Here is a 13,144-nt window from a genome sequence, read left to right as displayed (position 1 = left end):
CCTTTTTAAAACACATTTTATGGTTTGTTTTCCCTGCTGAGATGCCAGGTTGGCTTGAGTTTCCTTACAAGGAAACATAAAACCAGAAAGATTACACAATCACAGGGACGTGTTTGAAAGTCAATTTGTTTTTCTTTTCTCTGTCATTGCCAACTTACCTAACAAGGTTAAACCCCTCCCATCGGACCTGAAGCTCCAAAGGTGTGAAGGTTGACTTTGGTCTGCCCATTCATCACTCAGAACAAGAAGTCACAGTCTACCAGTGAGAGCGGTTATTTATCTACACTATCAAAACCCTGTCACACACTGTCATCTAGTGGCCAGGCTGCAAACACCACTAAACTAAATGATGTGAATTGTACTTCTTTTGAGCAGCCTCTGAGCAAGGCACTCTTCTCCTATGGAGCTGCCCAATTAATGTCCATACAATTAGTTTAAGGAGGTTTGAAAGCTGATATTTTGAATCTGAAATTGCTTATTAGTTATTTATTTTATTGCCTAAATGTTTTTTTCATAGTTCCTTTCAACAGAACTTTTATCGTTTTGTGGGATCATTTTTATGTTGTCTGAGTTTCTATTTATGGTTTTATTATAGTCAATTGTACGTTTACTTTAACTTACATCTTTTTGTTTTGTATTAAGCGTTGATTGAGTACTGCACCTTAAAGTCTTGAGCCATTTCAATTTTATTTATTCTTAACTTAGAAGTATGAAACTACTACTAAAAGTATAAAATGCTATTCTAGTGAAATTCAAAATAATTTGAGTCTTTCACTAGATGTTTTCAATAGACAGGAACTTTCTACAATTAATACTGCTTTTCAACGAGGAATTAATTCACTTAACAGCATTATTAAAGAACTTAGATATACTGGAAACAAAAGCTACAATTAGCAGTGATTACAGAGAAGAGAAGGACCTAATGTTTTATAAAGATGAACACAAGCCCAAAGCATCAGTATAGGTTTAATTTAAAATGGGTTATTTTCTATTACAGATAAATAGCTACTGGAAAAGACAGAACCACAGAAGCTGTGTTGAGAGATTTATTGCAGTTTGTTTCAAGCGATATGAGTAACAGCGTGATCACAGCAGCTTCTGAACAATCCAGATGTCTCCGATGTGTTCAGTTCTCCTTTGTTTAAGAGCAGAGCAGATTTACATCAGACTAGTAAGCAGAGCAGACAGACAGCACTGTGCGGTTTAAACCGCAGAAGACAACAGTGTGGTTGCAGTTTTCACCCTAAGACGGGGGCATTTTCTTGTTCATAAACCTCTAGGTCTTTGTGAAGATTTCATTGATGCTCCAGAATACTTTTATACTACTTCTACTTCAACCACAATGTCTTTCAAGTCGTGTGAAATTTCCAAACGTCACGGTTCTTACACTCTTATCCTTTACCAGCTTTCTAAAGTAGTGCATAAACATTCAGCTGTCGTGACTAATGGAAGAACAGTGGTGACCATAAATCTTTAACATCGCTTTGAGCTACAATCACAGAAGACCTGAACTGATGAAGCCTGAAGCAATGTAATAACTACAGGATAATGTAGCAACATGAAAAGGTAATAAAACCTTCAGTTGAAAACAATTCAGATGCTATAACATCATGTCACTGGTGTAACTTATTATTTCACAAATGATGATTTGAAAATAATGATGATTAAATGTACATTCTTTACACCTTTTACATTATTAATGAGTATTATTATTGCAGTATTGCAAAGGCCTTAAGATGTAATGAAGGGGGGATTTCTTAAATTAACATATATTGTTTTGTTTCCAACTATTGCAGGACCACAGTAACATCACCTGATTGGTGTTACATTATCAGTTAGCAACAATTAGTGTTTGTGTGTTGTAATTTAAACTAAAACTGGCCTGATTCGTGCAGCCTCTTTAAATTCAGTTTATCTGCAGATGTTTCTACAGCAGAGCTCTGCAGTGTCCTTTAGCTCTACAGAGTCTATTTGGGTTCATGGTTTTGTTCTTATGGCCTGCAAACTCCGCCTTCAGTAAAAGCATTTCAAGCTGTAGCAGGCAGGGAAATAAGCTATAAACCCAGACAAAGTCAAAAACTAACTGGTGAACATAGTGAATTCATCGAGAGACTTGAAACACAACTCCAAATGCATGCTAGTGTTGCTCTCTGCTGGATGTGCAAATAGGCAACTGTTTGTTTCACAATAACAAATTTTATACGTCGATTTTTATGTCGGTGTTACAGCTTGTTCTGCTGCCCCCATGTAGCCAAAAAAATTAACGCAGCTAAAACTAAAAATACAGTCTGACAACTGACTAAAATTGTAAATGGAAAAAGTACATGGAACACATTAAATTTATATAAAAGTTTTCTTGAATGTACAACATTAGAGTTACTGAAGGCAGCCAAATGAGCGACACTGTTTAGAGTTGTAAGGCTTTTTGTTTGGCTCTGCACGCTGCAATTTTTAAACCCAAAGTTCACCCACAGATGAACAGTCTGTTGTTCTAATTGAAAGTCAAAAGGTCAGAGGGAAAGTGTAAAAACTATTTAATTAAATGCTTTACAGATAAACTTATCTTGACACTGCAGCTTTCACCCTCCTATTTCTTCCCCTTTATCTCATTTTTTTTCTATTCAAAATAAATACTATGTTCCATTTGATTCTTTTTAAATGTTGTTCTAATGCATTTCCTTGCCTTTATATAAAACATAGCCTCTGTGTATGAACAGTGACATATAAATAAGACTGCCTTGCCGTCTCCCAGACTTTTTGACTGCACCCAGTGTAAAAAAGGGGGGAAAAAAGCCTCAAATGGAAAATGTTAATTGTTTGTTCAAAAGCTTTGTTTCCAAGAAAGTTGAGTTGCAAGACAACTGTGTCCTAATTATTTCAAGAAATGATACGTTTGTATTTTAGCCCACATTGTTTTATAACTGGCCTCAGTCTACACAGCTGTAAAATAACTTCAAAGTTCGCCTGACAAACATAATGTTGATGACCAACTGAGTAGGAGACGATAGAGTAATTTCATGGTACTAAACCATTGTACCCTCATTTTTGTTATGAAATTGTAACTTCTAAAATTACATTTTGCTCTCAGAACACACACAAAAAAAAGTTTCATTCTTGCTTTGGAGGAAATGAGAAATTTACATAAAAGTTCACTGAGACCACAATTTCCTTTTAGGACCCAAAACAAGATGTTAACAATTAATGTGTTTACAACAACAAAAGACTCCAAGAACAACTTGTTTTAGGCAGAGTAACCATAACTGGGAACAAAAACAGGGACGGATGTGGAGCCAGAATACAATGATCCCCAGGCACTGATGTTACAGAAAACAATAAAGGAAACACTGGACTTCCAGAGGAAACCCAGAGAAGAAGAACAATGTCACAGTACATGCGCATGAAGCACCTGTGATGAGATAACATTTCAGCTGAATGAACATCAGCGTGTGTTCAAACAAGTCACTCTTCACTTCTTCTTCTTGAGATTTAACAGTACATGAAGAAGCAGTGCGTGCCCCAAGGTTTTTTTTTTTAATCCTCAGTCTCTTGAGTGAAGCAGGCCGGTGCAGTCAGTTTACGTATTTGAGAAAAAACTTTACAAGATCAACACAGCAGATGTGAGGAGAGAGTCTCCGCACTGAAATATAATCAGTGGATAGTGTTTCTCAGCAGCAGCAGGGATCCAACAGAGCAGGAAAATACAGATTCAGGTATTATAGCCAAGGTTACACTGATGAACATTTGGATCTGTAAACTGACATGCAACCCAATAAATGGTAAACTCTTCTTCAGCATGCAGTCAGCGTTGGTACTTATTGCTGCGCAAGGAAACATTCAGTGAGCTCCTTAACATATTTACATTTACAGAGATTGCACTTTAAAAGAAGGCCTTCAGACAGTGTATACAGCAGTTAGGACCATTATAATGATCCTTCTGCTGTTTCAAGTGTCCACTTTAGGGACCTAAGACCCATATTTCACCTTCTTCATCCTCTTGTTATTGAAAAAAGCACATAATCTGGATTGAGAATCACTTAAATAGTTTAGTCGGAGTGAGTTAAATTTTGTCACTCTCATGAAGGCTGTACCCATCTGCGACTGTGTTTACGTGCACATTAGTACCCCAAGTTATAACTGGGTTTTTGGAGTATCTGGGTTATGTGTTGCACATCTTATCCAGGAAAGAATTATACTTAAAATAAATGCTCTAAGGAGTTAATTTAAGAGTCAAAAAGCCTATTATTATTTGGATTTTTAGGAAAGGTACTTTGTTTTAAGTAAAAACGTTTAATATCTCCAGTAGAAATTAACAAGAATGTATGTATTCATGATATATATAAAAAAAATAAAAAAAAACAGGGAAGGAAAAAGTAGGAAATGAAAAGGTTCTTGTGGCATAACATCAAATTTGTGTTTCAACATTATCAGCTTACAAGAAAACAGCAGCTGCAGTGTGTAACTGATTACTCTGAAAAATGCTTTTTACTTCAGTTTGAGTATTGTTTAACATGACCAATAATATACTGTAGAGGAATGCTAAAAACTGTCTCACATCTGGAGATCTCCTACATTAAAGAGCATTTTTAGGTCAATAAAAACGTGACAAAAACCTTTTTAGTCTAAAACTAAAGGCTTTTTACTTTCTTATCTAAATTTGACTTGAATTCGAGTTTAATAACAGGCCCAGCTTTCTGATCATTGTGTGATGTGTGCAGGTGCGTACTCAACTCTAGTTGGTCAGTAAAATAAAAAAAAAATATAATGATAATGAGGCTCTGCACACTGAAATTAAGGTTAATTCTGGGCACTGGCAAAGCAGAAGATAAACTACACTGTCACTTATTTTCCATTACTGCGATCAGATATAGAAGCCCGATCCAGCAGATTGGAGAGTGCGGCCAGAGTTAACTGGCATGAGGTAACTATCGAGCAGGATGTGGAGGAGTCAACAACAAACCACCACCAACGCAGATGATCAGAAACCTAGATAACACTCGACTGTTCTTATCCCTGCTGACAAGAAACAGGTTTATGTTCCATGTAAACATCGTATCCTGAATATGATCCAAACCACGATAACACCCAAAACCGGATTACTAGTGCGCATGTACAATGAGGTCAAGTGTTCTGGATTTACTTTGTAGCAATTTCAGCAACTTGAAGTTTCACACTGAACGTCTCTGCAAAAGTTCACGGACAACATAAAGTATTGTTTTCCCTACAATGTCCACTCGTAGAGACTAAAACATTTTTATGGGTATGTTTAGGCACTCGCAGAACATGGTTAAGGTTAGGGAAGGATTGTGTTCTTAGTTTAATATTGAAAAAATTGTCAGGGAGATTCTGGGACAAAAAGCCCCTCAGACTCATGACCTCAGTCTTCCTAAAATTCTCATAACATCCTTTATGCACTTTTTCCAAATCGGATATATAACCTACATGTGAAAACAAGGAATACATTTCTAAATAACTACAAAAACATCCTCCATCATCTTATATACAATAATACCTCTATACTTTGTATTTACAGACCACACACTGTGCAAACATTGTGCATTTCTGAAATCCACTTTCAGCCAAATAATGCCATTAGCCTAGCTTGTCTGTGCAGTCAAGTACTTCTAAACCTTTGTGCCCAAATTCCTATAAATATACTAATAATCTATAAATCCAAAAACTATTCGCTAGAGTGGCAGAACAATTCAGTTTCAGGGTAAAGATTTGATATTCAGTGCAAATATTAATTTCCAACCTTTTGAAATTAAAAACAAATGAACCAACCACATTTTATCTCACACAGAAACAAACAAAAACTGAAGGCAGCTGACATCTGGCATCACACACTGATGTATGACATTTTCAGTCTCAACACTAAAAGGGATTCAGCACTTTTAGTCTGCGTGAACCCGATCACAAACTGCACACACAGAACTGTCAACATTGTCTCTTGGTGTTTTTGAAGGCACTCAGATCCTCTAAGGCCTTTCTTTTCTTCCTCTGTAATCAACACCTTCTCATCAGAATACCCTCCCTCATAAACTCCCTGAAGCAGACAGCTCACACTTTAAGATCAACGTGTCTCATCGTTTAGATGGCTGCAGGTCTGAAACGCCGTCACTGTCGGCTCGTTACCGAGACACTTCACCGTCCTGACAGAGAAGCCCAGACAAACCCATGAACGGATTTAGGTGCAAAAATACTTTGATTCTCTGCAGAGACATGATGAAGGATGGAAACAGGGAGCAGGAGCAAAGTGTGAAAACATTTAACTGTCTCATTCGGTGTAAGGGGCAGGGTGTCTGCAGCTTTCACCAAGTTCAGGTCTACATATTTAGACCCCTGTTGGCTGTTTAAAATTTTTCCACAAAATTCTATGTGACTAAGCTAAATTGTATTTGATTAAAACGACTAATTTTCAAGGTTATTTTTATTTTCTTTTTAAGGCTGTTCTAAGAAATGTATCAACATTGGTGACGGTAAAATGGCTGTGAGATTAAATTTTAACATCTAGTTTTGTGAATCCAGCTCTTTCTGGACAAAGTACTCAAGAAATAGTTTGGATTTTACTCTTAATTTCACTTTGTGAGTGAAATGACCATATCAGAAGTCCATATATATATGCAAATCTACTGTTCACAGATTCTGACTTAAAAAAAAAAAACATCAGCCATATCCTGGACACCACATCTGTGGATCATTCATGTGGGAATTTCTTTTGCACCATAAACACAAACTCGCTTTTAAAGGCATAATGATAAACAGATATAAGATAGTTGTGCTGTAATGTTTACATAAATCTTAGTGCAGCCTTAAAGATTATATTTAAGATCTTGATATTATTATACACAAACACTCGGGGTTGAATAAAAAATTCTCTAACCCTGAAAAATAATTTCTTCAATATTAACAAGCAAAATAATCTGTAAACATTTCAGCATTCACAGAATCTTTTCATGGATTTTTAGATAGCCATGAAATCACATTTGTTTTCAGCTTGATGGCATGATAGATAAAACTACACTTGGAAACTGGGAAGAGATTTAAGCTCCTCAAGATCAGTGCACATAACGGTAAAAAAAACAAAAAACAAAAACAGATCTTTTATGTCTTTTACGCATTTGTGTATCCTGCTTTTTCTGTCAAAATAACCAGATACACACTGATGTTAAAACTGTCACTGGAAAAATATGTCTGGTTGCATTCCAGTGGCCGAGGCGGGTGGCTCTGTGGGGAGTGGCAGCGAGTGTGAGGAGGGTGGTTAGGAATCAGGAATGAGGGTTTGGGACGAGAAATGTGGGGGAAAAAATGGCTGCAAGGATGAAACACACCTAAAATGGCAGTGTGGAAGTGATGAGTGACGTATGAGGAGGGATCGAAAAACAGGAAAGAAACAAAGTCAAACAAAAAAGGATCATCCATCATTTATTCAACACTTATGATTCATCTTGTAAATGTTGTTTTGTTACATGAACACTTGATTTGTGTTTTAAAAAAAGAAAACTGATGCTTTTCGTACAATTGAGATTTCGGTTAAACTAAAATCAAACCCAGTACCCGGTCACTTTCTGAAGAACATTTCTGCATTTTGATGAATAAAAAACTTTGGAAATTACTAATACTAAATACTAATAGTAATAATAATATAAATAACTTGACCATATTCTCAAATTGAAACCTCCAGTAGGTTATATTTTATATTGAGTAAAAGACTAATATTTAAAGTTGCAGCCCGGTGATAAAATATACTGCAATATGTCACCTCGATTTATTTTTTTTTTTAATAATTTCTGTCTCTGCTGTTAGATTTTTTTTTAAAACCTATTTGTTTTTCTTTCTAGAGTATATTTTAAATCTTAGTTTGGGGTTTAATACCGTGTAAACTGAAAGTGACGGCCCAACACGAGGCTTTTAAACATTTCCAAGCTGAAAATGAATCTTTACTGTGTGTTCAGACAGAAGGCATTTGATTCGCACTGGCCGAAGCAATTCGCATCAAATGTCCATTTCCACTTGAGCGAAGCTAGCTAGCTTACAGTTGGTGCAGTACATTTGCTGTTTGAGGCGAATAAACACAACAGGTCCAGCGGTCATATTTGCACGAAAGACATGACATGCCACCTTTAGAACAACAAGTTTCCTTTTGTAAAAACACGGTGGCTGCATTGTTATTTAAAATGCAATTAAATGTATTTTTCTACACCTATTTCATTTTCAGTTTCCAGACCTGTGTATGAACGTGAGCGAGGTCTGAGCTTTAAAGGTCATGTAGAAGCAAACGTCTTGTTTCCTTGACTTTAGAAACACTGCTGAGCCTGCTTTCAGTCTCCAGCTGCCTTTTTCTCTACAACTCAACAGCTCTCCCTACATCCACCTCAAGAGAAAATATATTAATATGTTGATACATTTTTATATATATTCTACATAAAGGGCTAGTGCAAAATACTTAAAAGGGTAAAAAGTCGGTCCTCAGAAAGTCCATTCAATAATCAACTACAAGCAACTCCCAAATAAGCAGAAAAACAGCCTGATCTCAGAAGAGAAGCAGAATGCACAAAACACTTTCTTTGCCTTTTCGTTATATAGCATCCTTTTTCTTACTGACAGCAAAAGGACTCTTTCATTTCTTTTCTAAATTACATTTATTACAAATAAACTTTTGTTCCAACTCAAAAGTGGAGAAAAATAAAATTCAAAAAGATACATGATGCATAAATCAATTATTGCTTTAAATCTTTGTTCTTCTAGTACAGAAAATCCACAACTGGTCTCCTAAAACTCAACAGGAATCTTTCAGGACGGTTTGTATCGTAGATAACAACACGCTAACTCCATCTCCCTGCTGGTACTAAAGCTGCTCAAACCACATCAGACTGAACAGTCGCACCCTGAGTCCAAACATTAACACACAGCTAGTGTATCAAAAATCTATTTCTTCTTCTAACTAGCCTAAAATATCAAATTAAAGTCACCAAAAGAAAAAGGGCACTGCTCCTGGACATGGTTTAGAATGAAAAACGACTGATTAAAACTTGCTGTCAAAAAGCATCTTCTGCCAACTGTCTCCCTTGTTTCCTCATTCCTTAGATACTTTTTTTGTTTAGCTAATGTTTTTAAAAGCTAACAGCTTTAACATCACAGTGCAACACTGCTGCTAGCGGTGAGCCCCACACTCCAGCCAGAGACGAGGACGCACTAAACTACTATGCACGGCTGCAGAAACCTTTGTTTTGGGTTGAGTAAATAACAGATGTCTGTTTTTTGGAAATATAAACATTGTTTTAAGTCTGTATTACTAGAATGTTGCATTCTGCTGATATTCATATCAGGTTTCTTTCATATTCTCCATTTCAAAATGGATAACTTGAATGCCTTTAAAGGTGTAACAGGTTTTCATCATAATTAATTCATGGTAGCATAGCTGAAATATAATCCTCACAATTAATGGTCTAGTACATGAAATGATCCTTTAGGGTTGCAGTAGCACAACATGTGTAAGAATACAGCATTTCTGATAATTGCTAAATTGTTTAAGTAATTAATTCTCTGATTCCAGATTGTCTCTGTCTTTTTTTGTTTTCGGACGAAACAAGCACTTTGAAGATGTCACCTTGGGCACTAAATTGTAATAAGCATGAGAGCTGTAACAATTAGTCATTTAGTTCATCCACAGAAAATCAAAGACAGTTTTGATAACTGAGTCTTTCAACAAGCAAAACTGCCAGACATTCACTAGTTTCAACTTCTGGAATATGAGGTTTTGCTTTTGTTTCACATCATTGTAAAGTAAATTTCTTTGAGTTTTTGACTGTTGGTTGGACAAAGCAATCAAACAATCATACTTTCCATATAACTCATATTACAAAAATGCCAGGGCTGTGCTGTTTCAAGTACCTGTGAGATGAAATACGATCCAGAAAGGCCGAACTGAAGGGTATCAACAAAGATTTTATCAGTTAATCTTCCGTTGATATTCATCTTTTGTTAGGATAAAAGTAAATTTTTTTTTGCGTTCTTGCTTGAGAAATAATTTCAATTAATCAATTATCATACAGTTGCCATTTCATTTTCTGCCAATTGACTAAGAGTAACAAAAATATTATATTAATAAGAATAAATCACCCAAACACTGCACAGTGGTTTAGAAATTTTAACTCTGGAAAAATATTACAAACCGGCAGGTTATAAGGAAAAGGTAAAGAAATCTACCAGAACTGAGTAACTGTCCATATTTTATTGGCCAAACCAGATGATGTTGCATTGCGACCTGTATCTTTTTCCTGGAGCCCGTTACATCAATACAGCATCCTTTAAATTCAAATTCTGTTCATTTCAAACCTTTCTGGACCCACAATGGAACAGTGGCAGCACTGCCCTGAGCCCGACCTGTCAGGCAGGGGGACACAAACACCACTCTCTTCTGCCAAGTGTTATCGAGAGGTTGTCACAACGTTCCTGTGACGTGTTTACATTAACTGCTGATTTATGCGGCAGAGAGCATGCCATGTCTCGCCGGATCGTCTCTAACCTAAACACAACCCTCCAGTGGAGCTGGCTTTGGCCCATGTATGGGGCGAGTGTTTACCCCGCACCCATCAGTCTGACTGGACCCAGGCGAAGCAGAACCCTCGCCCTGTCAGGCAGCGCTGGGTCTCAATTGGTACCGTGCCTGATGTAAGATGAACAACCTCTTAATCATCCACAGGTATGACAGCAGATTCCAGGAACGGATTAAACGAAGCGTTGTATGCTCAGTGTTATCTCAAGTACCGCTTTGTCTTCTACATTTACACCTGAGCTCTTCTCCAGTTACTGTGGAGGAATAACTGAGGGATGACTGACCACAAACTACCAGACATGCAATTCAGCAGTAAAGGTGGAACAACCCTTTACTCTGAGTTCACACTGCAAACAACATGAACTGAGCAGAAGTCTGTTTATTTGCTTTAGAGCTGAGCAACCTGGCAAACTGTGCCGATGTGTGGACAATCCAGAAACAGCTGAGAGTCATATTATTGTGTTTTTCTTGGTTACCTAACAATTTTATTTTGATTCAAAAACAACAGCTATGCCTTGCAGAAGCTAAATGAATGTGAAACTGATCACAACCATTCAAAGCTTGCCAGTTTTTCCCACTAAGCCTGTTCATTAATAGACAGTAAATGCCTTATAAACCACACACGCAGTACAAACCCACTGAGGCTCTTGTAATGGGTATTTTCTGGGATTTTTTTCCACATTGTATATATTAAATGATTAAATAAAACCAAGCAGACATAATCAAAAGAATCATTAGTTGCAGCCCTAGTTGGAATATGTTTGAGTACACACAACGGTCAAGCTGCTTGTAGTGTGAACACAGTTCAGAGTCAGTAGTTCACTCGAGTATCATCTGAAATCTTCACTTCGTCCTTATTTACAACCTACACCCATTCATCGCTACAGCGCAAATATAACAAAACTAAGTACTCGGTATGTGACAACTGATCTACAACTGAATTCATCAAGACTTCTTCAGCCCAAAACTAAATTACATCAAGTCAGTCCTCGGTGAGAAGAGTATCAGAGCACTACCATCTTCTTAAAACACTTAAAAATAAATACACAATAGTATATGTTCCATAGTATCTGTGTCAAGAGAAGGCCACTTTGCATTTAAACTATGGGGGTCAACATTACCACCATGACCATGCTACTCAAGTGCAGAAAGTAAACTACTTAACATTCAGTCAAACTACCACTTGTCACAGCAACAACTGACCAGTATTTGATTGGTGTGCTGTTTCAGTGTTCCTTAGTCCGTCTTTACGGATTCATTTTGTTGATATTTGGAATAATCAGAATGTGTAATTAAATGTGCCACAGTGCAACTTTAGCATTTCACATCTACTAAACACAACAGGAATAGATATGAAGAGCAGCGCTAAAATGAGACAAAAAAATCAAAATGAATTACAGTACAGTAATCTTAACATTGATGTAAATGTTGCTAACTTCAGTCCTTGGCTCTTTAGACAAACATGCAAAACTTCTACAGCCTGAATTCTCCAATTACTTCTTTTAGTGTGAATGATGTACTTATTTTAATAAATGTCTATGTTGTGTGTAATTATTAATTTAATTATAATTACATATTTGGTTGCAGCCACCATTTCAACATCCTCCAGCTGGCAAAAAGCTACTCTCTCCAAGTACAAGTTACTTTACAATAGGCGGTATGATGGATAAACAAAATCTAAGAGGAAAAGAGTGTAGTGATGGTGATGACAATGATTTTTACTGTGCAAAGTCCAGAAATGATTTCTCATTTCTTTGAGATGATGACAAATGAAAGGCAAGACAGTTCACCTCAAACTTTTAAACAATACATCTTCTAATATATTTTCCAAACATAATTTTTGATAGTTTGCTCCTTTGCCAACTCTTTAAGCTGGGAGAACAACCATGGTTTCAAGTCACTGTGTTCCCTGTATCAATACATTATTGAGTTAAATTAAACAAAACCAAATATTAACATATAATACATGAGTAGTCCAGAAGAGTTTAGCATAATGGCAAATTAAGTTTTATTTTTTATGTTGTGCGTTTTAAAAGGCAATATGCCTTTTTTAAAATTTTTCTAAGAACTCATTTAATGTTGAAATTATATTTTGAGAAGGCAGCTGTTACCTCATGACTCTCTCGACTTGTCCAGAACGATCTGGCGTCCAGAGTTTTTTGTGACCGGGTGCTAGTCACAAACTTCTGTGGTGGTCATATTTTACAAGTACTGCGAGTCTTTACGGAAAATAAGTTAGCTGTTGAGTGTAGCTGCCTTTTCCTTTTCAGCCTTCTCTTTGGCCTTCTCCTTCTCTATCAGCTTCTCCTCCTTCTGCAGCATCACCATGATGTCGGCCACCTGAGAAGTGGAGATGTCGACGTCCTCCTTGTCGATCAGTTCCACCACCTGAGATAATGCAAGACAAAAGGAATTCATTAGATTAATAAGATTTCCAATCTTAAATATTTCCATACAACATTAAAACTCCATGGCAAGAATAAAAAGCCCTGTTTATACAGCTTGTTCAAGGCGGCAATTTCTGTGGCATTTTTCCAGCTTAGAGTTCTGTATAAAACGTACAAAAGGGGGGGGGGGGGGGGTGTTTCG

General features: G+C 36.7%; 1 protein-coding gene across 4 annotated transcripts in view; it reads right to left on the bottom strand.

The window, feature by feature from the left end:
- Window positions 1–7,409: 7,409 nt before the first annotated feature.
- Window positions 7,410–13,144, bottom strand: part of letm1 (leucine zipper-EF-hand containing transmembrane protein 1) — a 24,581-nt gene continuing 18,846 nt past the window's right edge. For all 4 annotated transcript variants that reach the window (XM_046062013.1, XM_046062014.1, XM_046062015.1 and 1 more), the window contains one exon: window positions 7,410–12,943. In XM_046062013.1, coding sequence (XP_045917969.1) covers window positions 12,791–12,943 — 153 coding nt within the window. In that variant the 3' untranslated portion in view covers window positions 7,410–12,790. The remainder of the gene's footprint in view (window positions 12,944–13,144) is intronic.

The sequence above is a fragment of the Micropterus dolomieu genome, linkage group LG11, assembly GCF_021292245.1.
Source record: "Micropterus dolomieu isolate WLL.071019.BEF.003 ecotype Adirondacks linkage group LG11, ASM2129224v1, whole genome shotgun sequence".
Taxonomy (NCBI): Eukaryota; Metazoa; Chordata; class Actinopteri; order Centrarchiformes; family Centrarchidae; genus Micropterus; species Micropterus dolomieu.
The sequence above is the reverse complement of the archived record's forward strand: the minus strand, read 5'-3'. Positions and strand labels throughout refer to the sequence as shown.